Source organism: Orcinus orca, chromosome 20 (assembly GCF_937001465.1).
Source record: "Orcinus orca chromosome 20, mOrcOrc1.1, whole genome shotgun sequence".
Classification (NCBI taxonomy): Eukaryota; Metazoa; Chordata; class Mammalia; order Artiodactyla; family Delphinidae; genus Orcinus; species Orcinus orca.
In genome coordinates, this window is record NC_064578.1 from 45,481,557 (window position 1) to 45,508,154 (window position 26,598).

At 57.1% G+C, this 26,598-nt stretch overlaps 2 protein-coding genes across 20 annotated transcripts in view; one reads left to right on the forward strand and one right to left on the reverse strand.

The window, feature by feature from the left end:
• SIPA1L3 (signal induced proliferation associated 1 like 3) overlaps positions 1–6,315 on the forward strand; it is a 237,901-nt gene extending 231,586 nt beyond the window's left edge. For 8 of the 15 annotated variants that reach the window (XM_033413798.2, XM_049702742.1, XM_033413794.2 and 5 more), the window contains 3 exons: positions 845–980; positions 2,706–2,787; positions 4,070–6,315. In XM_033413798.2, the coding sequence (XP_033269689.1) occupies positions 845–980; positions 2,706–2,787; positions 4,070–4,213 (362 nt within the window). In that variant the 3' untranslated portion in view covers positions 4,214–6,315. The other 7 variants (XM_033413796.2, XM_033413800.2, XM_033413801.2 and 4 more) reach the window with 7 other exon arrangements.
• A 3,106-nt stretch (positions 6,316–9,421) lies between these two features.
• DPF1 (double PHD fingers 1) lies at positions 9,422–21,751 on the reverse strand. Of its 5 annotated transcripts, none has more exons than XM_004284239.3 (12): positions 21,614–21,751; positions 15,876–16,036; positions 15,694–15,801; positions 14,155–14,282; positions 13,785–13,874; positions 13,312–13,390; positions 12,984–13,115; positions 12,035–12,085; positions 11,824–11,943; positions 10,633–10,745; positions 10,000–10,081; positions 9,422–9,864 (listed from the first exon to the last, which is right to left on the reverse strand). In XM_004284239.3, exons 1-12 carry the CDS (start codon positions 21,643–21,645, stop codon positions 9,794–9,796), a joined length of 1,167 nt encoding a protein of 388 aa, XP_004284287.1. In that variant the 5' UTR covers positions 21,646–21,751; the 3' UTR covers positions 9,422–9,793. The 5 variants fall into 5 exon arrangements, with proteins under 5 accessions (XP_004284287.1, XP_049558704.1, XP_049558702.1 ...); XM_049702747.1 differs by lacking the exon at positions 21,614–21,751 and adding an exon at positions 17,446–18,767; XM_049702745.1 differs by lacking the exon at positions 21,614–21,751 and adding an exon at positions 17,446–18,767 and having other exon boundaries at positions 10,000–10,111.
• Positions 21,752–26,598: the final 4,847 nt, after the last annotated feature.

The window sequence follows — 26,598 nt, forward strand, 5'->3', positions numbered from 1 at the left end:
ACTGTTAACAGTGGGTGGGTCTTGGGGAAGGGTATTTGGGTTTTCACTGTGCTGTTCTTTGAGCACAGAGATGTAAAGGAGCCCGCCTTTGCCAGGTAGCGGTGCCCTCTCCCCACGGGGCGACACGCAGCCCCACCTCTGGTGGTTCGCTCCCCGCACATTCCATTGTCTGGCTGTCCTAGGGCTCACTCAGCCAGCTGCTTTTTGGATGCATCAGGACTGTCACCAGTTCTTGCCATTATAGAAGGATCACCTAATGGTCCCATCTGAACATGCAGGTGCTCGGGCCCCTCCCCCAGAGCCAGTCACGTGTCTGGGGTGGGACCCGGGAAGCTTTGCTTTAACAGGCAGCCCCCTGTGATTTTCTTCTCTCTTCCGTATACCTGATATCCTCTGTTTCGCTTTCCTTTTTGCTTTTGAAGTTTTACATTCTCAGAACTAGGATGATGAATCCCCACATCCTCGTCACCCGGCGTCAGCCCCATCCACTTCTGGCCACTTTTCCCCCTACCGTTTATTTATTGACGGTACCAGGTCACTTCTGCCCAGTTGGGGTGGTCACTTCCCCACACCGCAACTTAATTTCTTTCTCTGTCCCTTGTATTTTGTATAAGCTGGTCATCGGGTCTGGAGGCTTGCTCAGAATCAGGACGGGTTATTGTTGTTTGTGTCCTGATTTGGTTTGGTATTTTGGCAAGAATCCATCCTACGTGCCTGTGTGATCTCACCGGGGTGTGATTGGCAGTGTCCTGGAGTTTCCAGGGAGGGCTTGGTCACTGGGGGAGGGGGTGGGGTGAGGAGGAGCCGGGAGCCCTGCCGACCACCGCCCCCCTCTGCCCGGCAGTGCAAAGAGCCGTCTCGCTCTTCTCTCTCAACGACCCAGCTCTGAGCCCGGACATCCCGCCAGCGCACAGTCCTGTCCACAGCCAACTGAGCCTGGAGAGGGGGCCCCCGACCCCCAGGACTACCCCTACCATGAGGTGAGGTTCCTTCCCCCACGCTGGGTGAGAGGCCGCCGGGCAGGTCACCCCACCACCCCCTGGGCAGTAGCTGCAGGAGCAACCGCCCCTCTCACCTGACAGACTTTGGACTAACCCACGTGCTGGGGCCCAGCAGGGACCAAGTCGGGGTCAGCCCTGTGATCAGCACTCAGGATTGTTTCACTGCCAACTTGCAGAATCGCTAAGTAGTGCCCCCCAGTCTCCCCCCCGCCCCCGGGCCTCTCGTCTGCCCCCTCTGTCAGCCCGCTCCCGGCCTTCAGCCTCCCGTCTGTCTGCTCCCGGGTCTCCTCCTCTGCAGGTTCCTGAATTACGCATGTGTTCCCCTGACATTTACCTCTCACTCTTCCCCGGCAGGCCCCGTGCCGGGCTGTCTGGGGACACAGCGGTGATGGAGGCCCAAGCCCTGCCCTCACGAGGCTTCCGGGGGAGGAAGGAGGACGGGGAGGCGGGCATCTCACATGTGGCATCTCACATGTAGTGCAGCAGATTCATCCGCACCAGCTTGGCAGAAAATAGAACTACAAAGAGGGAGAGAGGATGGAAATGGCATGTTTGCATGTCCGTGGATTTCAGTAGTGCATTTCACACTCATCTGCACACCTCACCGTGCAGAGTTCTGTATACAGCAGTCGTGCACTGTACTTTATGGGCAGTTGAAGCAATTTTCGAGGGTGGTTTTGACTCTCCTTGTTTTTTGCTTCACACAGTGGCTTTAGAACTCAACCTCCACCAAAGATTGGCCCCACTCTAATAGCAGAACTGGGTGGTTACAGATGGGGCACCGTGGCAGGGGTGGGAGCAGGGTGGGTGTGGAAATGGCGGGACCTCCGGGCACGCTCCTGGACGCCTTTTGCCCTGAACTGTTGACCTCCCTCCACCTGCCTCCTGTCTCCCATTGTGGCTGCAGCTCCCCAAGATGCAGCACCAGCAGGGAGGAAAGGGTGGGAGAGGCGGGAGGGCCGAGTCCTCTCCCCTTCTTGGGCGGAGACCCCCCCCCACCCCCGTCTCCCTCTCGTCTGCTGCAGCCCACGCGCCTCCCCGACCCCGGCATCCCTGCCGGGTGTGTGCGTTCCCACAGCTTCCAGTGGAGCCTTCTCGGCTGCCTGCCCTCCTCTGCAGGGGCCAGGCGGGCCCAGGCCTGGGGAATCTGCACAGAGGGGGAGCCACAGGCTGGGGTCCTGGGTGCAGAGCCCCCGCCTGAGCCTGGGTTTCCCCTCTGTCCAGTGGGGAAACCACCGTCCGCCCTGTGAGGTGAAACCTCACACGGTACAGGGTGGGCTCTCGGTAGCGGGGGGCTGTTATTGTCCGTATCGTTACTGGTCCTGTCCACCAGTCAGGCTCTCCCGTCCGTTTGCCCACTTACATGCCCCATGTGCCGGAGCGATGCTCGGGCCTGCCGGGGGCTCGGTGGATGGGCGTGGGGGGGTGTTCTTTGTGCTGTGCCACCTGAGGTGGTCACACGTGGGGGGAGTTTCTCCCAAAAGCACACGCATGGTCCATCCTCTGGAGGAGTGCACACACAGCAGGCCTGGTGCTCCCACGACCCACATCGACATCCACAGACGTGCCCTCGCCAGGTGGAGCGTGGCCTTCTCCTCCAGCAAGAAAAGGACTCCCCAGAGCCTCAGGGACAAGAGGGAGCCTGTATCCCGGGCTCCTCCCAGCTGTGGGCCAAGAGCCTGACCCTGCCCCCTGTCCTTCCAGTGAGGAGCCACCCCTGGATCTGACAGGCAAGGTGTACCAACTGGAAGTGATGCTGAAACAGCTGCACACGGACCTCCAGAAGGTAAGGCCGCCAAGCGGCCGCCTCACGTGGCGCGCACCTCCCCATCGCAATTCCAGGCCCCCCCGGAGGGTGGCGGGGGACAGCGAGGCTGAGGCACCCGTCCCCACCCACACCCCATCTATTCTAGGGGAGGCCGCCCAGCTTCGAATGTAGTCATGAGTGAAGAGTAAAAAGTGACAGTAGGGAACGCTGGTAAAGCACACAGAGAAACCCTCATACCCTCTTGGCGGGAGAATAAATTGGTCCAGCCTTTTTGGAGGGCAGTCGGACAATATTTGTCAAAACTGTAATTGCGTACCTTGTCGACCCAGCAGTTTCACTGTGGGAACTTGTCCAACAGAATTTCAAGCACGGGCACGAAGAGACCCATGAGCAGGGATGTTCGCTGCTGCACCGCTGGCGATAAAAAATTGGAGCCAGTGCAGCTGTCCGTCGACAGGAGAATGGTTATATAAATGACAGGACACCCGCGCAGCGGAACGGTCTGCAGGCAATTAAAGTAGTCACAGAGATCTGTGTATTTACTAACATACAAAAGAAGTCCAGTAACTCAAGCAGAAGATTAAGCAAGTGGCAAGACCGTTTCCTAGAACATCATCATACTTAAAACATGTTTAAGAGCTGTGGGTCAGAGGGATAGCTAGAAGGCGACGTTCGAGATTGTTCCTTGTACTTATCTCCAGGGTGTGGAAGAGTGAGGGGAAATAAGAGTGGAAGAGGCTTTCACTTGTCGTTTTATATGTGTTTGGGTAAAAAGCCAAAAGGTGGCCGAGTCGAACATGGGAGCCTCAAGCACGGGGGTCATAGGGGCCCAGGTTCACATCCCACCCGACCCCTTGATGCTGTGTGACCTGGCACAGGTCACTGCCTGAGCATCTTACACTGTCCTGGAAGGGCAGCCCTGCAGCCACATCCCAGCCCCCTACGTGCTGTGTGAGGTCCGGTCTCCTCTTCCAGGAAAATGGGGGTAACAACAGTCCCCAACCCTTGGGTGGCTGTGAGTGTGGAATGAGTGCTCCTAATTAGTGATGCTTGTCAGTTACTGCACGTCAGGCTGTGTTCTAAGAGCTCAACACCTGTGACCTCAGGGAGACCTCTCAACTGCCCCTTTTAGAGCGGAGGAAACTGGGGCCGAGACTTGCCCAAGGTTGCTCAGCTGTTGAGAAGCAGAGCTGGGATTTGAACCCTGGCAGCCTGGCTCTAAACCACGGCCTAGCAGGGCTCGCAGGCCCCGGGGAGCCATTCAAGGTGCGCCCGCTGATGCCAGCCCCCGCCCCCGCAGGAGAAGCAAGACAAGGCAGTGCTGCAGTCGGAGGTGGCCAGCCTGAGGCAGAACAACCAGCGGCTGCAGGAGGAGTCCCAGGCCGCCAGCGAGCAGCTGCGCAAGTTCGCCGAGATCTTCTGCAGGGAAAAGAAGGAACTCTGAGGTGGAGAGGCCGCCACCTGCCCCCCTCCGCCTGAGCAGACCGGGGGCTCCTGCTGTCCTCTCCTTCAGCCCGGCTTCTGGTTGCAGGTGTGACCGAGCTATGCAGCCAGGGCCCCACCGCCCTCCCGTGGACACGGACACTCGGGGTGGCAGTGGGACCTGAGGGAGGCCTCACGGGGCTGTGAGCTGGGGTCCACTCCTGGCCCTCGAGCCCCAGAGGGCGACGTGGTCTCCCTCTGAGCCGCCATCTGAGGTTCCTGGGGGCTGGGCCACGCCCACACTGCCCCCAGGGTCCCATCCTGCCATCCACATCCAGCCTCTTCCTAGGACCAAGCCACTGGAAGCTGTAGGAAGGGGGTGGAGGGCAGGAGTGAGTCTCCAAACCCCACAGCTCCAGGAATCCCCGAACCGGGTTTCTTCACCACGTACAGCAGCATCTGGGCTTATGGGGCCAAGACCCCTGCCTGAGAAATCACAGCGGGAAACCATCCCGCTCTCCCCTCATGCCCGGAGAGGTGCGGGCCGGCGTGGAAGTGGGCCAGGGCTCTCGGTCCCTGGTGCACTGGCTCCAGAAAGCATGGACATTGCCCCCTCCCTACCCTATCCTCCAAAAAGCAACCAGGAGCACTTTCTTAGAGTTTCATTTATTGTCCTGGGAGGTCCCAGGGTGGAGCGAGGAAACCCCAGCATCCAGTTAACTTCTTTGAGGGGGAAGGTATTTGCACGCTCGGGACCATTTCTCCAGCCTTTGTCTACCAGTCCCTTGACTGCCAGAGGCCACGGCACCTGGGCCCCTCCGCCTGCGAGCTGCTGACCCGGCCAGGCCCAGCGGCAGAGCCGGCACAGCCCACCCCTCCTCCTCCCCAGCTCGTCAGCCCCGGCCCCTCCCGGGCACCGGGAGGGGCTCCACGGAGCCGTCAGGTCCGGGCCGGAGGGAGGCAGCCTCCCTCTCCTCTCCGCTTTTGTTTCCCTTTGCAAAGCCCCTCGGCCCATCTCGTAGGCCCCGCAGTAGCAGCAGCAACGTCGGACACCGTCACTGTGCTCCCCGGGGAGCGCCTTGCTGTGCTAACCCCACAAGACGCTGGTTCTCTCGAGGCAATAAGGGGCAGCTGGCCAGGCAGCCAGGCCGGTGTGGTACTACGCTGTTCACCCAGGAAACAGTTTCTTTTTTTCCTTTAAAAACAAACAAACAAAAATATATATATATATATTTATTTTTTCATGTGGAGTTGCGCCAGAACAAGTCTGTACGGCCACAGTCTGTGGATTCCCCCAACCTCAAGCTGAGGACCGAGGCGCGTCCCCCGTGGGCTGGGGACGAAAGCAGGGTGGGCAGGCGGGCCGGGGGGCCCAGCTGAGAGCGGCTCGCTCCGGCGGGGGGCCAGCACCGGGCGGTCCAGTCCCGTCCGGAGACCGCGCCGCCTCCTCTCTGGGGCCGGAGACCTCAGGGAAGGAGGCTCTGGGCACCGACCGCACAGGACACAGACGTTGAAGGAGCAAGAGAAAAGGACCCTCGTCGTGCCTCCCTGCCATCAACCTCTGGCCCCTCGGCAGCACTGCAGTCCCGCAAGAAAGGCCCTCAGGTCTGCCATCTCCTCTCCCTCACCTGTGGTTTGCGAGGGGCGCCTGCCTGCCGGGTCCTCAGCCCTGGCCAGCTACTGTGATGTCTCTGCCCCTCTTCCCGGGTCCCTTTTGGGGAGGGTTCTCCAGGACCACTTACCACCCCACCCTTTCCTCAGACCCTAACCTGGGGCTCACCCCTCCCCCACCCGTTTTTGTTTTTTTAAGTTGTCTCCTCACATCTTCAGATCATTTGAATCATTTTGGGGACCTAATCATGTACATCGACAAGTGTAAATTATGATTTTGGGTTTTGTTGTCTGTTATTTCTAAAGGATCTCTGCAAAGCACATTTAATTTGAGTTTGGTGTTCTATCTGATGGCTGAAGATAGCAGCAGGGTTTTTTTTTTTTATGTTGATTTGTTTCATTTGGATTTTTTTATTCTTTATTATCTCCCCCCACCCCCCACCCCATCCCCGTCTTGAGATTTTCTGGCATGTTTCTGGAGGTTTTAAAGGAAATAAATGTTTCATAGAAGTGGCTTGTGTCTTCGCTAGCTGAGCAGCTGCCTGGACTCCCTGAGAGGCGGGTGTGATCCAGCGTCAGCCCCCTCCTCCTGTCCCCCTTGTCCCAAACGCCGTCACCCCCCCGATGCACGCACACACCCCTAAGAACCAGGGAGCACCATTCTCTTTCTCTTGAAACCCAAGTGACAGAAATCCAACACTCAGAATGTAAGGAATTTAATGAGAGCACGGAGTCCCTAACCACTGCACCGCCGGGGAGTTCCCCCGAATGCAAGAAATTCTTAAGTTAAAAAGAGGAAGGTTTTACCTCAGAATTCATATACTTGAGGCCTAAAAGCCAGACCCGGCCCATGGAGTTGTGTTGGTTTTAAAATTAATGGTCAACTTTTTAAAATCTGGAGATGGTACAGAAAGAAAGCTGGATTTCGAGCTTGGTAACTCTGTCCTCTGCAGCAAGACTCGGAACTGAGGGGCCCTGCCTCCTTGAGCGGGGCTGTCGCCCCAGGCCACACCCTGCCGGTGCCAGCTCATTGGCACCGCACCCGCCCTCGGTGGGAGTAGGCCTCCCTCTGCCAGTCAGCCAGTCGGTGGTTTGGAGTGAAGAGCAGCCCCTGCTTCCAGGCCCCGGGGGCTCGGGGAGAGGTGGAGGTGTCCGGGGACCTCAGCCCCGGGCCTAGGGGCTCTCCTAGCTGGGAGCGGTCTTAAACTCCTGGGCCCAGATCTGCAGCTGCCCTGGCGAAACACTTTCGCAGTTTGACCCGGGGATCAGGGTCAAACTTATTTTCCAGACCTCGAAATTTCATGTGAGAATCCCAAGGTCCAGCTTCTGGTGGGAAGTCTAGGTCCAGCTCCACCTGGATCTGAGAAGCAGCCCCTTCTCTTGACAGGGCTGGCCCCACGGCTGGGGCTTTCTGGCCCACCTAGACATTTACCTGTGATGGAGTTTACCGTTTCCGTGCTCAAACCTGATGCTTCTGTAACCTAGACTCTCCCGCACACACACACCCGCCCCCCCCACACACAACAAATCTTTTTCCAAAACGGTTATATATCCTTTTTCCAGAGGAGGTGGACCAGCTATTTCCACATCTCCTAAAAATTCTAGAGTGTTCCAGACACTCTCCCTGTCTCCGCCCTCCCTGAGGCCCCATCCTCAACCCATGCTGCCCTCCCCCCTCCAGCACGGAAACGGCGGAACAAGCTGTTCTCACATCCTCTCCTGGCGCCTGTGACACACACCAACTTCCAACACCCCACAACTCGCACACGCCAGCCTGCGCGCTCGCCTGAACTGTGCCCTGCTCGTCCCTTCCCCATCTTGCCCCAGTTTTCCACTTCCTCTGCCTGTCCCCCTCTCGCGGGCCCGGGCGCCCTCCTCGACCCTCCCCCAGTCTCCTCTGCCTCCCACCCCGCCTCTGGCTCTCCCCTCACCCAGGCTCTGAATCCCTTCCCGCTCTTGGCTCTCTCCAGATTTTTCTGTTGTCTCCCTAAATTCTTTGTGTCCTCTCCCCTGAAATCTCATCTCTGTGGCATTGTCCTAGGACTTCGCCTGTGCTGGGTCCTAACTTCATCTCTCTCCCCAAATGTGCCTCCCCGCTCTTAGTCTCTCTTCCGCTCTCCTATTTTACGTGCCCTGGTTCCCTGCCTCCCCACATGGAATCTCTTCTGCTTCTCTCTCCAGATCCCTGTACTTCCTCCTCTGTCTCTCCCCATGTGTCTGCTGTTTTTTATTACTATTATTGCCTCTCTCCCACTAAATCATCTCTTCTGTCCTCTTCCACCATAATTCCTCTGGCCCTCTTCATCTACATCTCCCTCCAGGTCTACGTCTTCCCTCTCCTGCTCTTTTTCTCATTCTCTATAAATGTGTGACTCCTGTCTGTCTCTCTCCTGACTGTTCTTGTGTCCTGGTTCTCACTCCTCACCTCACCTCACCCAAATCTGTCTTCCTCCTAATGTCCCTGGATCTATATCCCATGGCCCATTCCCCTCTGTTCTTTGCCCCACATCGGGATAGGGAGCTCCAGGTGACGTCTGGGTGTAGGGTGAGGCGCCCCTGGCACCCCTGATCCCTACCAACGGCCCCGAGGGGAGGGGCCAGCCCCCAGTCTTCATCTTTCCATCCCTTCCCTTCCCCCAGTCCCCAGCTTCCCGCCTCCCTCCTCACTGCTTCCCCGTTGCAGCTGCAGCAGTCCGTTGCCAGGGCAACCACAGCTGGCTGGGTGGGAGCCCCCTCCACCCCATCCCCCCCCTTCTCCTTTCCAGCGAGGCAGGGAGGAGCTGGGACAAAGCCAGAGAAAGGCGGGGTGCAGAGGGGAGCTGGGGGGAGATGGACGTAGGGCCAGCTCCAGCTGTTAACCTCGGTTGCTTCTCCCCCAGTGAGGCCCCATCTCCCCTTCTTGGTGATGCCCCAAACCAGCCTGGAGAACGAGGCAGACGACGTGGGCAGAGGGGTCAGGCCCAGTTTAATACACGGAACAAGTTAATTCACAGCAGAGGCAGGCAATAAAGGAGACTCGTTTACAAGGGGGGACACGCCTGGATCGGGGGAGACCCCCCCAAACCCACCACCTCCCCCACTTGCAGTCTCAATTTCCCTTTTTTTTTAAAACCCGAACAACAAACACACACAACCACAAGAAACAACCACGCCCCCTCGCGACCCGAAAATGGCCAGCGAGGGTGGCAGGGGGCAGCCCGGCCTGGCCGGTAGGGAATCGGGGCGGGGGGAGGAGGAAAATCTAGTCCGTTGCAGAGTCTGTGCTTCTCATTCCAGCAGGCGCTGGGCAGGGGCCCGCCTTGCCAAGGCAGGCACGGAGTGGGCTCGGGGCGGGGCTCTCGGGGAGGGAGCAGGAACGGAGTTCAAAACCGTGGTTCACATCATGCAGTATCCACAGTGGGCACCGAGAGGGCGGGGGTGGACACCACACCCTCCTGCCCTGGGCACAAGGGGGGAATGGCGCCCACCTTGGGTGGGGAGGTGGGAGAGCTGCAACGCCAGGGACTTGGGGGGAGGAGCCGCCAGGCAGGAAACTGGCGTAGACTGGTGCCCAGTAGATGCGCTCAGCAGTGCCCCCTCCACCCAGCCAGACCTTATAGGACTCTTTGTTATATATTAATTTCTTTTTTTTTTTAACTTTTTGACTTTTTCTTTAGAAAAAGGCTTTGTCCGTGCCCCCAGCTGGCATCCACCACCCCTCGTGCCCGCCCAGAGGCGGGGTATGGCTTTGAGGGGAGCAGAAGCCCCTGGTGCCCATTTGCGAAGGGGTGAGGCAGGAAGGAGGAAGGGAGAGGACCCTGCTGGGCCCACCAACCCACAGGGCAAACATTCCACTTGCACAGAGGGGAGGGGTGACCCAGCCCCCTCTCAGGCTCCCCCCACCCCCGGCCCCTTCCACTGTGGGGCATTAAGGATGGGGAGAGACTGGAGGAGCTCCAAGAGGCAGGTAGGCAAGCATCACCCCAGAGGTCCAGGTGAGCCAGAGCCAGGCCTAGGTGAGGGTGATGTAGGCAGAGGCCTTCTCTTTCAGGTGCCGAAGACAGAGGTGACAACTCCAGCTCCCTGTGGCGCGGCCGGAGGACAGGGAGTTAGGCCCAGGTCTGGGCAGGGCTGCCCCGACCCCCTCCCACCCAGCGGACAGCAGGACAACCACTGTCCAACACCCCACCCCCGTGTCCGGCCCTCCTCTTCTCTCACCTTCCGGGGGCTCCGCCATGGGGGGACTCAGGCAGTACATGTGGTAACCCCGATCGCAGTCGTCACAAAACAGCAGCTGGTCCTGGGAGGTGAGACCCGCCCAGCTGGCACCCTGGGGGCACGGGCACCAGAAACCGGGGTGGGGGGCGGGGGCAGGGGCCAGGTCAAAGGGGCTGGGGGAGGCGGTCCCTTGCAAGACAAAGGGCTCTGAGAAGGTCATCTTTGCAAAACCCTACTGGGCGACGAGCAAAACACCCCTGAGGACTGTCGGTTTGCAGTTTGTAGTTTAGGTTTTATAGGACTCTGTGGAACACTTAAAATGACACGAAGATGGTCTGGAAGTCATGGACGTGGGTTCAGGTCCCAGCCGTACCATTTTCCTGGCTGGGTGACCTTGGGCAAGTCTAGTCCCCTCTCTGAGCTCGGTTTCTTCTCTGTGAAGTGGGAACGAGATCACCTACCTCAGGGCAGTTGGAAGGAGTCAGAGAGTGAAGAGTATTAAGTGCCGGGCTCAATTAATGGACACTAACAATAATCATAATACAGGTTACTGGTGTTCACCAGGGAGGGGGCTCCAGGGAAAGGAGGCCGCCTGGGGGCATGTCCCGGGGAAGGGGGCACGTGGGCACTCACGTCGTTCTCCGAGGTGCCACACAGGCTGCAGGACTTGCACTCGATGCACTGCCAGCGGTAGGTCCGCACAGCTGCCGTCATGTTCACCGTGAACTGTAAACACGAGGGGTGTCCTGGGGGCCAAGGGGCAGGGATGTGGTTAGGGGTCATCGTGCCCCTGGTGGCTGCTGACCCCCGGGGAAGCAATGGCTCAGCCCCCATCCTTAGCTCACAAGGCCCACAGCCCGACCCCACCCAGCCCACGGTGCCCAGACCCTGTCCCGCAGGCAATGCTGCCCTGGCCACCAGTCTCCTACCCAGCCACCATGGCAACCACACTCTGCTCCCCAGGACACCATGGCAACCGCATTCCATTACCCACGGTGCCGTGGCAACCACTTTCTACCACCCACAGCACCGGGGCAGCCACATTCCGTTACCCACAGCAGAATGGCCAACCGGTTCCATTCCATTAACCGCAGTACGTGGCAACCACAGTCTCCCAGCCACGATGCCATGGCAACCGCCTTCCACAGAGGGGTCCCCACACCCTGGTTTTCCCTGCAACCCAAGCCCATTACACACGAAGCCCCAGCAACCACACTGTTACCCACATGACTGTGCAGGGTGCTAACCCACTGGTCAGCCCACCACCCCAGTACAGATGCGCAGCCACTACCCCAGGCCACGACAACCACCTTCCACTGCACCCAATCGCCATGACAACCATATTTCACTACCCATAATACCATGACAACCACAATTCATTAGCCACCGTGCTGAGGCAACCACCATCTATTACCCACAAGTCCACCTCGGGAAACCACAGTCTATTACCCACAGCTCCATGGCAATGGCAAGCACCCTCTGTGAGCCACAGCGCCCAGGCAGCGGCAATCCATGACTCGCTATCACAGCCCACTACCCACGATGTTTTGGCAACCATCTTTCACTGTTCCCCACGCCAGGTAAGCACATGCCGGTACCCACAGTGCCATGACTCCCGCATCCCATTGTTCCCAGAGCCTCCCTGACCCCGCTCAGTTTCCCACAATCCTCAGCAGTCGAGTCGGCTGTTTAGCCTCAGTGCCCCTGGGATGCTCTGCATACCCCACCACCAGTCCTCTCCCTCCTCTGCCTTCTCTCCTCCAGATCTGGACTCCTGGAGTCCTCTCCACCGCGGCCCCCAGAAACCTCAGGTGGGGGCATCACCTGATCGCCCACAGTCGGCACAGGAGATGAGGTCCTCGGGACACCCCGTCTTCTTGGAGCCACCCAGGCAGAAGTCACAGTAGCCGTTGGGGATGACAGTGCCATCAGGTGCCTTCTTGGCTGAAAGAGAGCAGGCAAGGGTTGGCATGGGAGGCAGGGACACCCAGTCAAAGGCTGCTGCAGAAGTAGGGGCAGAGGGAGGCGTCCCTACCTGTGTGTTTCCTCTGTGCCTCAGGGACCCAGGCCAATTCTTTGTAAAACTCTGGGGATGGGGGGACAGAAAGAGGGGCTCTCACCATAGGCAAAGCTCCACCCTGCCCCCAGCCTCAGCCAAAGGGGTGGACCCCTTCTCCAGGCATGGAGGAGGTGGGGGGAGGGAGCAGCTACCCCAAGCTGTGGCCAGTAGCAAAAGAGAGCTGGGGGAGCCCAAATAATTCTCATCAGGACCCCCCCAACTCCTTGAGGGCAACTGATACATCCTCTTTATTAGGTAAAAACCTGGCAGATGCAGCTTTAGGAAGAGCCCCCTGCTTCCCCGCCCATACACACTTCTACCAGACAGCCCCCCCCAACTAAGCCCCGACTAAACAACAATTAGGTGGACACCACGGGCTGAGATCTGGTATGGAAACAGACATTCGGAAGGAAAATTCTGAACACAGAGGTGCCTCGGTGTGTGGTGGGGATGGGATGAAGAGACTGCCCTCTCCCACCGAGGGGTGGGTGGAAAGATGGTTTTTCCACTGGCAGAGCCTCCCCCCCAAGCCTTCCCCCATCCCTCAGCTGTCAGGGTTGGCACCGGATTGGCATGGGCGGTCACCAAGGGTTCCCAGGCCACGGACCCTGCCCCTCGGCCAAAGCTTAGCAGAGAAGGGAAAAAGGGAGGCAGGGAGGGAGGGGAGTCATCTATCACGCCCCCTCCCCAAGCTCTAATTGAAACAATAAATCAGACCCAGAAATATTACGCCCGGCCAGGAGTGAGGGAGAGATGGTTGGTTGCCATGGCAACCTCAGAGCCAGCATCCCCCATGGTTGGTGGGGGGAGGGGACCGCTGAGCTGGAGATTTTCCAGAAATGTCTAATGTGCCCCCTCCCTCCCAGGCTCCTTAGCCCCCACTGCCAGGGCCCCTCACCACCCCACGCCCTGCCCGCCTGCTCACGTTTATGGTTGTTTTTCCGGTGGAAGGGCAGGGCGTGGCGTTCGGCGTTCTCCTCCCCCTCCTCCTCAGCCAGGTGGGTGTGGGTGTAGTGGTAGCTGAGCCCTGGCCGGTTCTTATACCGTTTCCCACAGACTGGAGAGTGAGCAGGAAGGGCCGGTCAGCCCTCCCAGCCCGCCTCTGCCCTGGCCTCCAGGATCACACCTCCACCCTCTGCCAAAGGCCTGAACATCCCCCAACCAGGGTCCAGAACAGAAGGGAGGGGGCCAGGAGGGGAGAGGTCTCTGGGCCCCACTCTCTCTCTCTTCCCCCCCTCTTCAGAAAGACTCACTATCACAGACATACGGCTTGTCTCGGTCCTCCAGGGAAGCGGTGTCCTGGCGTTTCCGGAGACCCCCGATGCCATATGCCTAGGGGAAAAGGCATGAGTGAGGGGCCAAGAAAGGGAGGGAACTAAGAGAATTTTCATCATTTGGGCCTGAAAGTCAAATCGCAGCTCTGCCACTTCCTAGCTGTGGGCCTTGAGTAACTCCCTTGATCTCTCCAAGGTTCAGTTTCCTCATCCGTGACACAGGTATGAAGCTAGTTCTAACCCACTGTACAATCTCTGTTCTGCAAATGGTTTAATAGACCCAAGCCTCAATTTCCTCATCTGTAAAATGGGTATAAAAATCCCCTATCCCTTCAGGCTGCTCTGCGGATTAAATGAGGTCAAACTGGGGCAGGGTCTGAACATTGTACATACTCAGTAAATGGGATCTGCATTGAGCGGAGGAGTGATGGAGAGAAACTCTGGAGCGATACCTTTCCTTTGGCCCTGTTCTTCCTCCTGGGAATGTCATCCTCCAAGTCTTCCACTTCAAGATCATGTGGAAACTCCAGCAGCTGCTGTTTCTGGGCACCAGGAGAAGGGAGATTGGGGTTAAGAAAATGGGGTATTGTTCTGCTTTGCGGGTGGGGTGGCTCTGGGCGGACCGGAGACTGGGGGTGTCAGGGCAAGTCAGGAGGTCTTCCAAAAAAGAGATGACGTGTGGAAGAATAGAGACTTAGGATGCCCAAAGGCCCTAGGGAGCCAGGGGAGATTTCAGAGCAGGAGCAGGATGGGCCGGGGCAGGAGACAGGGGTGGGTGAGAGGGCAGCTGTGGCCCCTGGCGGGGGGGTGGGGGGATCCTACCTGGCAGTCCATAATGGTCTCCTCCTCCTTCAGCTCTATCTTCTTCTCCCCTGTCTCAGCACACAGTAGAGCCTCAAGGACCGGCCCTTCTGGGAGGCCGCCCTCCTTCTTCAATGGCGCCTCACAGTCTGGGGACAAGGGAGGAGGGTGTCAAGTGGAGAACTTGTTCCTGGAGGACTCCTCAAACTGCCCAGATTGGAGAATCATGCTCTTTGCTAGAGGGAAGAGGCTTTCCCACACTCAACCAGCAATAGACTCAAAGATTCAACCATACACCCTTCCAACAATACTTCCATACATCCTTTCCAAGGATGCCCAGACCCTGGGGAAGACACAGCCAGACCCTCAGAGCCACTTGGACACACTCAAGGGGAGACATGCCCAGACCCTCCTATATAACTACATACATACCTGTAGGAGACCCCACCCAGACGCTCACACCTGGAAAGAGCAGACACTCAAACAGGACACACATGGACATACACAGAGGAGATACATACAGGTCATCTGAGACAGCCAGACACACAAAGGAAGAGATACACCCAGACACTCAGATATACCCAGACCCATGGAGGAGACATATCCAGACCCCTGGGTATACTGGCACACCCAGCAACACTACAAAAGAGAACATTAGACCACCAGATATACCCAGACCACATGGGGAAGACACGGCCAGACCCTAGCAAACACCTGAACATACTTAGGGGAGATAGAGACACACCTAGAGAGAGTCACTCAGGTGGATACACATACACACAGGAGATAGAGACAGTCCCTCCAATACACCTGGACCCACACAGATCCTTGGATATACCTGGACAGGGGAAGAGAAAGAGCCAGTGACTCTAATAGTACTGGACACATTCCAGAAGTGATAAAACCAGACACTCATAGGGCAGTGCACGTGCAGAAATACATCTAATACACCAGACAGACACTCAGGGAAGAGATTCTCCCAGACATTCCAAAGCATCTGGCGCTCAAAGGAAGAGAGAGCCGGACCCCCTGATACACCCACATCAGGAACCGCTGGACACTCTGATAGACCAGCCACACACAAGAGGAAACAAACCTTCTAATACACTTGGAAACACCTGAAAAAAGACACAGACACTGAGATACACTCTATTACAAAGGGAAAGAGTTACAACCTGACACTCTGATACATCCAGACACACTCAGACATCCACAGGAAGCAATACAGTCAGATACTCTGATACATCCCAGCTCACAAGGGAAGAGATACAAAGACTGGATACACCTGGACACACATAACAGATACCACTCTGTCCTGAACTACGCCTGGGCCCAAGTAGGATAAGATACAGTCCAAAGCTCAGTCACTCAGGGAAAACTGGAGAATCTCTGGACGACACCCAGACACACAACGGCAGACACAGCCAGCCACTCAGACACTGGCTAGGAGGGAAATAAGGGCGAATGCTCAGACGCACACCGGCATCACCACACACTTATCAGCGTGTGCTGTGGGCACCCACTGGGGCCACCGAAGGCACAGGACGGAGCTCCACCCACCAATCTTATACTCGCAGGGCCGGAGTCTGGGGTCTTCCAGGATGTTGAGTCTCCGTTTTTTTCTCCAACAGCGGGCGGGGTACGTGTAAATCTGTCCCGGGGCCAAACCTGGAGTGAGAAGGGCGGTAAGAACGCGGCCGCGAAGCCACCGCCCCGCCCCACCCCCAACCTCCCAGCCGTACCCGGGCCGCGGTGGGTCTTCTCCATCCAGATGTAGCAGTTGTTCTGGGCCACGCCGGTCTGCGAGTCGAGGAACGGCAGGCGCAGGCTGCGCTCGGCGCACAGGCGCGCGTTGTAGCTGCGGCAGTGCTCGATGGCTTCTCGGTAGAAGTCCTCGCCTAGGCTGCGAGGGGCGGGTGGGCGGGCGGGCGGCTGTCAGCAAGGGCAGGCGCACCGGGTCGCCCGGCACCCCTCCCCCAGCCCGCCCGTGGGGAATGGGTGGGCCGACTCCTCCAACCTCACCTCTCCCCCGCTGTCGTCGCTCCTGGACCCAGGAGCCCCCAACCCGGACTCAAGCAGGCCTTGAGCCAAGGAGTGGATACACACAGTATAGAAACAGATAAAAATACACCGGGACCCATCCATACAGGCACATATCCAAATACACAACACAAACAAGTCGCACATAGTCACACAGGATTCACACACAAAGAGAGACATATCCCAAGACTCACAAAGGAGAAACAGACACATCTCACATATGTGCTCCCACAAATATCTACTGAAAAACACAAGTATCTCAAGTCCCATAGTGTAGAAGCAGACAGATCACACACGTATACATGCACAAATATATATCACATATCCGAAGACACACAACATAAACAATCACCCACACAAAGACACACAACATGCAAACAGATGACACACCACACACAGACACATCCACTTACTCATCCATCCGAAGACACACACAGATACACAAATGTTAAAAAAGAAAAAATGTTAAAAACAAACTACCCACATATGCACTTACACGCATATCCAAAGACACAACACAAATCACACACACACACACAATCCAGATACACTATACAAAGAAATCACACAGATTCACACAGGATACACACACACATTCACGAAGATACACAATATAGAAACCAACATCTAAAATCCCACATACTCAAACACACAAAGATACATACACAACATAGAAACGGACAAATCCACCCATAGTCACACAAAAATTTGCACATAAATACATGCATACCTACATATCCAAAGACACAGAACATAAATGATGCAGAGTTTCAAAGGATATGTACACACACTCAAAGACCAAAATATCCAAAGACACCTAGTGTAGAATGTGAAAGAAATTAAATGCATATCCACACACATATCCAAAAAAAACCCAGAACCCGAACAAGTGACACACACTCCACAACCCAAGACAAAGGTAGTGTGAGCTTCACTCAAGTTTACCAAGGCCCCCGGGCCCCCGGGCCATTTCACCCTCTCCCCAACTCCGGGGGTCGCAGGGCGGGACATGACCCCCTTTCCCGAAGAGGGCGCCAATAGGGCTCCGAGTTCCCCATACTCCGCGCTCCTCCAGGAGCAGCGCGTCGGACACGGTTCTTGCCAGAGACCCACAGTCACACACATTCGCAACCCCGCGCAGCCCGGCCCACGGTGACAGCCCCCCAGACACCCCATCGGCCCCACCCCCAGCCGCCGCGCACACACACACACACACACGCCCGCGCAGACCCGCTCGAGCGCCCTCCCCTGCCTCCCGCCGGCCCGCAGCACCTCAGGGGGCCGGGGATGACCGTGGCCATCTTGCTCCCAGGGTCCTGCCCCCAGCAGGTCCCCGCCGGGCCGGTCCTCCCAGCGCTCGGGCGGGCGCTGAGGCCGCCCATCCATTCATTCCCGGGGGGCGGAAGCACCGGGACCACAGCCAATCAGGGTGGCGGGGTGGGCCCACCCGGGCCATGCCGGGAGTGGTAGTTCTCCCCGCCCGGGGCTGGCGGGACCCCGCAGAGAAGCGGGTCAGAGGTGGGGCCGGAGGCACGCACAACCACTCCCGCGCGCTCACTCATACACACCTCTCGAGTCTCACACATGGGCCTACACTCAACCATGCACACCTGGACTCGCACACACCCACACGCGGCAGCTTACACACACATTCACACGTATACTCACAGCGTCCCACGCAGACTCACGCACACTCCCTCTCCCACACCTTCGCACAGACTCACATACATTTACACTCACACAAACACTTCAGTGCCAGGAGATTTAGAGACACCTTACAGGTGCCCACACGAACGTCCCACCAACGCGTGGCTCACTGACACCTCCCCCTCCCCCCAGTCCCTCCTAGCTCGGGAGAATCCTCTCCGGTCCCCCTCGGAGCTGCCTCTCTCACAAGGACCCCGCCCTACTCAACCCCTTCCCAGGCCTGACAGCTGCTGTGCTAGTTAGGAGATATAGCCACACCTCCTAGGTTCAAATCCTGGCTCTGCCACTTGGTGGCCATGTGACCTTGGGCAAGTGACTTAACCTTTCTGGCCTCAGTTTCCTCATCTGTAAAATGCAGATGATGGCTCATTGGATTATTGTGAGAATTAAATGAGTAAGCATGGGTAAAGTGTTTTAAAAGGTACCTGGCAAGTAGTAGGTGTTCAATAAATTCATTCATTCCACAAAGAGGACCTGATATGTACTAAGATGTAAAATGGTGATAGCTAACCATTATTAGAAAGAATAATGCTGGGCACATAATAGATGCTTAATAAATATTTGTTGAATAGAAATATACTGAGTAGCCACCATGTGCCAGGCACAGTTCTTTAACAGAGATTAACTCACTTGATCCTCATCCTGACCCTCTGGGGTGATATTATCACTACCCCCATTTTCCAGATGAGGAGGTGAAGTCACATGCCCTCAGCTCCTGGTGGCTGTTTGAAGGTGGGACTAAGAGAAGGATTCACTCACCCAGATGTCTGTACCCAAGTGGTCACCTCCTTTCTCCCACTGTCACCCACACTGACTCTACCCTAAGGGATGCTCAGAGAGGGAGCTGACCTACTGAGTCACAACGATCACCAAGTCCCATGCACACACACCTGGAACACACCCCGCCCCCCAACCCCCGGCCCCCATCCAAAGTTCGTGTTCAAGTTTGAGCCCTTGCATGGATGAAAACGCCCACCAATGTCCTTGTCCACCAGGGGGCTCTCCAGCAGACAGAAGAGGCATAAGAGCCTTCACCTCCTCTTTTGTCACTCGACACCCCCACCTACACCCTGGTGAGAGAGACCCCCTCAGGGTCTTCCACACTCATGGTCAGTTCTGGACACACACACACGCGCACACACACACACACACACACATACACACACACACCTCTAGTCTTAGACCCCTTCTACAGGCTCTTCCCCATCTCCCCCAGGTAAGGCCTTGACCTCCCCCTTCCCAAACCCAAACAGCAGGGAGTGGGTCTCTGCTTCACATCTGGCCTAGAGCAGATGGCAAGGGGAGTAAGTCCTGACACTCACTCTGGCCTCCAGGTCCCTACAGTGGCCACCCCATATCTCAGCCACGGTAAGCCCTGCCCCACTCCTCCCAACAGGCCAGCTCAGCTCAGAGTGCCCTTGCCACCTTCATCTCTCACCTTCCACCACCCTCACAGATCTTCCAGTATGCCCTTACACTTTCCCCCCACACCTCTAGCCTCAGACACCCCGCTCACTCCTGCCCCACCCCAGAACCTGTGCATCAGTTTCGGTCAGCTTGGAGCCTGACTGTAGAACACTCCATCACTTCCCTGGACGCCCTTGTCCACCAGCACAATTTGACCCGCAGCTGACATTTGGAGAGGGGTCTCCCTTCCCTTCCTTACCCCTAGTCACCTTCAGAGACCCCTCTCCCACACTTGAGCTCCCCTGCCCAAACAATCCTCCTGTCCCCATCCCCCAGTGCCCTGTGTGGAAGCTGGACCACAAATGAAATCAGTATTGATACTACCAATAATAATCACTACATTCAGTCAGTGTCAGGCTCAGTACCAAGCGCTTTACAAACATCACAGAAGCACCATGAGGTAATAAGAGCTGTTATGATTCCCCAATTCACAGGTGGTAACACTGAGGCTCGGGGCGGGTGGGGAGGGCAGGAAATTAGTGCTCAAGATGGGGTTTGAATGATACAGGCAGTCAGAACTGAGAGCAGCACCCTCCACCTCCCACTCCCAAGGGGACCTGACTCGCATTCTCTCAGGAACCAGTCCCTGCCCTCACCCCTGCAGACCCCTAGGAAGGTGAGAGCAAAGAAGGGTGCTGGCGCTCCCACCCCCAAGCTTACTCTAGCCTTCATGTCCCTGCAATGGCTGCCCCATACCTCCTCCAAGAGGTCTGGGCCAGGGTCAGAGTGAGGATGTCTGGATACCCACAGATCCACCGACCTGCACAGGAACCCCGTCCCAGCCACTTTGAGGGTGTCCCTCATAGGGGAGACAAGTGTGTGTGGAAGACTTAGAGTAAGAGGGAAACAGAAGTGTTGTCACCGTTACACACCATTTCACACTGACCCCCAGCCCCGTACACGCCCTCCAAGCCCCCTTTGCCCACCGCCAAGCCACACTTGTAGGCGCGTGCCTGTAAGGTTCAGCCCCGTCCTCTCCCAACTCTCCCCCCCCCACACCTGAAACCAGAAGCTACTGGGCGCCTTCGGTCCGGCCACCTGGCACAGCCTTTCTGGAGGGCGGGGGCGGGGGATGGGGGGCGCCCCCGGGCCCCTCCCCCCCTCCACCACCACCCCCCGCATAAGTTGCTCAAGGTCAAGGTGGCGGGTGCCAGGGGTTGGGGGAAGGGTGGGGGAGGTCGCCCAGGCCCCTTTGTGCGGCGCCGCGGGCGTTCGCCCTCCTCCTCCTCCCCACCAGGCCGGGGAGGAGGGGGAGGGGAGTGCCGCGCACGCCAACCCGGGAGGGAGAGCGGGAGCGGCCGCGCGCCTGTCACTCCCAGTCCGCCGTCACCGCCTGGGGAAGGGGGGTGGGGAGCGCTGGGACCCAGGGGTTCGGGATCCCGAGGAGGGAGCGAGAGAGATGGAGAGAGAGGGAAGAAGAGAGGTGGAGAGAGCGAGGGATGTCTAGGAGAGGTGAGGGCTGGAAGAGAGCTAGGTGTGAACCCAGGCGTCCGGGATCCCAGCCAGTGGGCCCGGGAGGAAGCTAACACTCGGAGGAGGGACGCGGACAGGGAGAAAGGGAGGGAATCCCCGGAGGCTGAGGGCGCTCCCAGCACCCTCTCCCGAGGCATCTAGTCCCCAAGGAGATGAGAGATGCTCTCATTAGATGTGTACGGGAGGAGAGAGGGAGGGATCCCACGGTCTAAGCTGAACGGGGCGTCGGGGCTTTAGGTCCTGAAGACCCGGGAAGGGAAACAGCAGGGATCTAATCGGGGACCCCCGACGTCTAAGCTCCCACCCTGCGGTCGCGCGGACCGAGGTCCCCGAGATAGAGGGGGGGGGGAAGAGAGAAAGATGCTTTGATGAGGGGAAAGGATGGTGGAGACCCCGGAGACTGAGGTCTGGACTTAGGCGTACGTACTCCCAGCCCCATGCAGGGGCAGGCCCGGCGCCCCCAGAGACTCGGAGGAGGAGAGAGAGAGGAGGAGGAGAGGGAAGCCCCTACCCCCACTCTGGGTGGGGAAACGGCCTCCGCCACCCCCCAGCTCGCGCCACATTCCTTCACTGACAGCGACAAAGAAGAGGCGCCCCCGCGACCCCCGAGGGGCTCCCGCCCCCAGCCCCAGGGGGCGACAGGGGGTGGCGGGCCCCCCCAGGGGAGGGGGGCGCAAACTGGGGGCCCACATTCAACTGCCATCCGCCCACGGCGTCCCCCTCCCCAGCGAGGGCGGGGGAAGGGTTCGGGTAGGGGGCGGGATGGAGGGACGTGGACGGCGGGGACACTCACGACTTGAGCGGGTTCTGAATGGCGGTGGCCATGGCCCGCTCGGCTGGGCCGCCTCCGGCCCGGGGCGCCGCTGCCGCCGCGCGCGGGCCCAGCCCGGCCTGCGCCGCCCGCTCTGCCGCCCAGCGCGCTACGATTTCATTCATTCTTGGGGCTGCGGCGCGAGCGGAGCGGGGCGGGCAGGGGGCGGGGCTCGGCCAATCCCCTCACCTCCCGGCGCACGACGGGACGTGGAGTCTAGGGGCGCTCGGCGGCGCCCGAGGGCGCCCCTGTCCGGACTACACGTCCCAGGGGGCGTCGGGAGGACCGCACGCCCATTGGCTACTGGGGATACAGGGCGGGGCTGGGATCGCCCCAAGGCATCCTTTCCCCTCCCTGGGGGTGCTCCATCCCCAGCTCGGGTTCTCCATCCTCCAGGCACCGCGTGCGCGCAGGAGAAGGTGGTCCCTGGCTTCTGGGTCTCCCCTGGGTGTGTGGATGACCCCAGGGTCTGTCGTGTATTCTTGCCTTTGCCTACTTGTCTGGGTGCCTCTTCTGTGTAAGCCAGTCTGTAAACAAGCACAGGGGTTAATCAATGCCTTTGTTCATTTATTAAGTGCCTGCTATGTGCCAGGCACTCTTCTAGACACTGGGGATACCGCGTGACCAACAGGCAAAGTTGCTGCCCTCAAGGAGCTGACCTTTTAGTGGAGGAAAAAAGATGATAAACGAACAAATAAACTGATCATTTTAGAGAGTGATAAGTATTATAAAGAAAGTGGCTGCTCTGAGGAGGTGACATTTGAGCTGAGACCCGAGAAGCTGCCACCGTGCAATGGGAGGGGAAGGAGGAAAAGCTTGGCAAGTTCAAAGATCAGTGGGAAAGCTAGTGTAATGAGCAGAGTGAGTGGGGGGAGGCGGGGAGGGAGACAATATTAGGGAGACAGCAAGGATCCAGATTGTGTCGGGCCTTGTAGGCCATTATAAAGAAAACGGATTTTGTTCTAAGTGCAATCAGTCATCCTTGACTCTTCATTTTCACACCCCCCCCAGACCCATCAGCAAATGCTGTTATCTCCACATTCACAAAATAGATCCAGAATCCACCCACTCTCCTCCCTTCACAGCCTCCATCCTGGTACTGCTCCCCTTTTGCTCCCCCCCCGCCCCCACAGTCCATTTCTATTCTCTCCAGGGCAGCCAGAGTGAGCTGCTTGAAACAGCTGGCATCACAATGCGCTCTGGCTCAAAGCCTCCAGTGGCTTCTTTCACAGGTTTTAAAGAAATATTTATTGATCTATTTGGTCGCTCTGGTTCTTAGTTGCAGCAGGCGGGCTGCTTAGTTGCAGCTTGAGGGCTCTTCAGTGGTGACATGAGAATTCTTAGTTGAGGCATACATGGGAGATCTAGTTCCCTGACCAGGGATCAAACCCGGGTCCCCTGCATTGGGAGCGCAGAGTCTTAACCGCTGCAGCACCAGGGAAGTCCCTTCTTTCACACCTAGAAAAAAATTCGAAGTCTTTACTATGCCCTCTAGGCCCTGCTCAAACCCGTTCCCAGGCCCCATCACACTCCTGATCTCACCGCCCTTCTTCCTTCCCTTGTCTAACTTTACTCCAGCCGCACTGGCCTCCTCCCTGTTCCTGGAACGTTCCACTCCCACTTCAGCCACAGGACCTTTGCACTTGCTGTTCTCACTGCCTAGAATGCTCCTCCCCCAGACACCTGCATGGCTCCAACTCTCACTTTATTCAGGTTTCTGAATGTCACCTTCTCAGAGACAACCTCAGCTAAGATGGCATCCCCCAGAATCTCTCTGTCCTCTTAAAAGCTTTCTCCTTCTCCCAACACTTACCATAACTCATCATCATGTTGTAGGCCTATTTAGTTACTTGATTGAGTGTCTGTCTCCACTCCTTTGACTACCAGCTCTATGAGGCAGGGATTGTTGTTCATTCCACTGCTGTCTCCCCAGTGCTTAGAACAGGGCCTGAAAAATAGCAGGTGCTCAACAATTATTTGTTGAATAAATAAATGAATCAATTAGTCATTATCCTCCATGTCTCTCCCCACTGTCTGGCTCTGCAGAGTGCAAGCAGCAGGGAGAGAGAGTCATGCGGGCTCCAGGCTGTGCCTTCCCACACACTTGGACCATCTGAAGGGGACTTGGTGGGCGGGGGGCGGGGAGGGGTTGTATTAAGGAAACCTTCCCAGAAGAGGGTCTGGAGCTAAAGCTTCAAGGCAAAGAGAAGGGAGAGGTTAAGAGGCACATTCACTCATTTCTATAGAGTATCACTGTCCCCAGCCCGGTGTGGGCATGCTGGGGACACAGCAATGACGTGTCTGATGGCCCTGCCCCAGGCAAAGCCGTAAGCTCACAGTCCAGTGGGGTAAAAGACCCATCACCACACGATGACAGCCAAGGGTGGGGGAAGCCAGGGCAGACGGCAGGGCTGGGATAGAGGAGGTACTCGGGGCTATGGGAGCCCAGAGGAGGCTCCTAACCCAGCCTGGGGGTCACGGAGGGCTCCTTGAAGGAAGTTCCAGGAGAGTCTTTTCAAGTCCTGACCCCCTGACCTCTCCAGACACAGGGCAAGTCCCTGTTCTGACCTCTTGGGGCTCTGGGGTCTACCTGTCACCCAAGTCTTGGGAACAAACAATTGCCAACGTTTGTTCTCGTCTCCTAACCTGGAATGCAAAGGTTTGGCCACCAGAGGGCACTGTGGCCTCAGTCTTTGTCCAGACAGACTGTTCGTGAAGCCTCGGATCCTGGAGGGACATTGTGGGGCCAGTGGGACCAGCCAGTGGAGACACTGGTGCCCCCACTATGAGCTTCAGACCCTGCCCAGGACCTGGTCACCACGGTCTGAGTCCCTCCCGCCAGAGGCTCCTGTGGAATCAATAGACCCTCTCTGTCCCAGACCCCTGAGGGCCCAGCTTGGGCCTCCGAGGGAGACCCTTGCTAAGCCCCCCTGATCCCTCTCTTCCCCGCTATTCTTCAGAGGGTACAGCCCTCCCCTAAGCTGCCCTTGGGATGTTCAGACATGACCCTCAGAAGTCTCCTACCCAGATGAGGATACTGAGGTACAGAGGACGTGAGGCTGGGGGGAGGTGGTCACACAATACCAGGGCAACAACAATAACAATTAATAATAATAACAACAGTACATAAGGTCCCGTTGACTGAGCTCCTCCTGTGTGTCAGGATGGCTCCTGAGCTTTTCACAGGTCTTACGTCACGATCATACAGACCGCACTTAGGAAGCAGGACTCTCCACCTCAGAGTCAGACAAGGCAACTTGGGCTCATATAGACAATACCCCTGCCAAAAGTCCCCACCTGTCAAGGTGAGGAGAGCTGGGGCTTGAACCCCTGTCTCACTCAGAAGCTAAACCACAGGCCACCTCCCTGTGCTACTCTGAAGGGGGTTGCTGACTTCCTGTGTCAGAATCTGCTCAGGCCCTCCATGAAAATGCCATCCCTACCCACCCTCCCGCCCCCCAGTCCCAGGGATCCAGCGTCCCTGAAGGCAGATCCCAGAACCCCAGGTCTCAGGAGGCAGCCCCCAAGTCTTTCTAATGACTGCAAAGCCCTGAGAATCATGGTTTGTGTTTGGGCACAAAGGCAGAAAGAAGAAACAAAATGCAATTGAAGGGATGGTTCTCAAGCTCTCAGGCGGGGAGGAGTGAGGGTATGGGTTTGCAACAGAGGCCTTAGAGTCGGTGGTGGAGTGTGGGCTCCGCAGGCCACCTTCCTGTCTCCCCAGTAGCTCTGCTGGAACTTTTTGGTACTTTGGTTTTCTCATCTGCAAAATGGGAGTAATGGTTCCAACCTCACAGGTTCGTGGTGAGGATGCTTTGGGCCCGTGTAGAGCCCTTAGTGCTTGGCACACTTTAGCACACAATAAATACCATCTGTGATCCTCACATCATCATTTCCTGTGGCTGAACACCTACTGTGTGCCACTCCCGGGCTGAGGGTTTTACATACATAATCTCAACAGCCCAGAGACGTGTGGTCCCTGCCTGGAGATCACAAGGAAATCACGAGGTCTGGACTTGGACTCAGGTTTGCTGACCCAAAGCACCCTCTGTGCTGCCCTGATGGGCACTCTTACCTCTGCTGGGCACGGCGCTAACGTGTACACTCACGTGACCCTCGCAACAATCCTGAGACCGGGGATAAGGTGAGACCATGTCAGGTAGGACCATAAAACCCAGGGTAAGGAGTTTGGGTTTGATTCTGAGGGTAGGGGGGAGACAGTGGATCGTTTTCAGCATGATCTCCTCCTGTTTTTTTTTTTTTAATATTTATTTATTTGGCTGCGTTGGGTCTTAGTTGCAGCACACGGGATCTTCGTTGCAGCATGTGGTGCACGGGCTTCTCTCTAGGTGTGGCACGTGGGCTTAGCTGTCCCGTGGCATGTGGGACCAGGGATCGAACCTGCGTCCCCTGCATTGGAAGACAGATTCTTAACCACTGAACCACCAGGGAAGTCCCCATCTCCTTCTGTTTTTAGAAAGATCCTCATGGCTGCAAGTGTGGACCAGACTGTGGGGACAAGGTAGGAGGCGGGAGACCTGGGAGGGGGCTGAGATGGCTGGGGTGGGAGGATGGGGCCAGGGTCGGGGCAAGAAGGTGATGAGAGGCAACAGAAGGCGGCTGCTGTAACAAATGACCATGAACTTGTCAGCTTAAAACAACAGAAATTCGACAGAGGCATGGATAAAGAAGATGTGGTACACATATACAATGAAATATTACTCATCCATAAAAAAGAACGATATAATGTCATTTGCAGCAACGTGGATGGACCTAGAGATTATCATACTGAGTGAAGTCAGAGAGAGAAAAACAAATATCATATGATATCACTTATATGTGGAATAAAAAAAATGGTACAAATGAACAAATTTACAAAACAGAATCACAGATGTAGAAAACAAACTTATGTTTAGCAGGGGGAAAAGGGGGGGAGGGAAAAATTGGGCGATTGGGATTGACATATA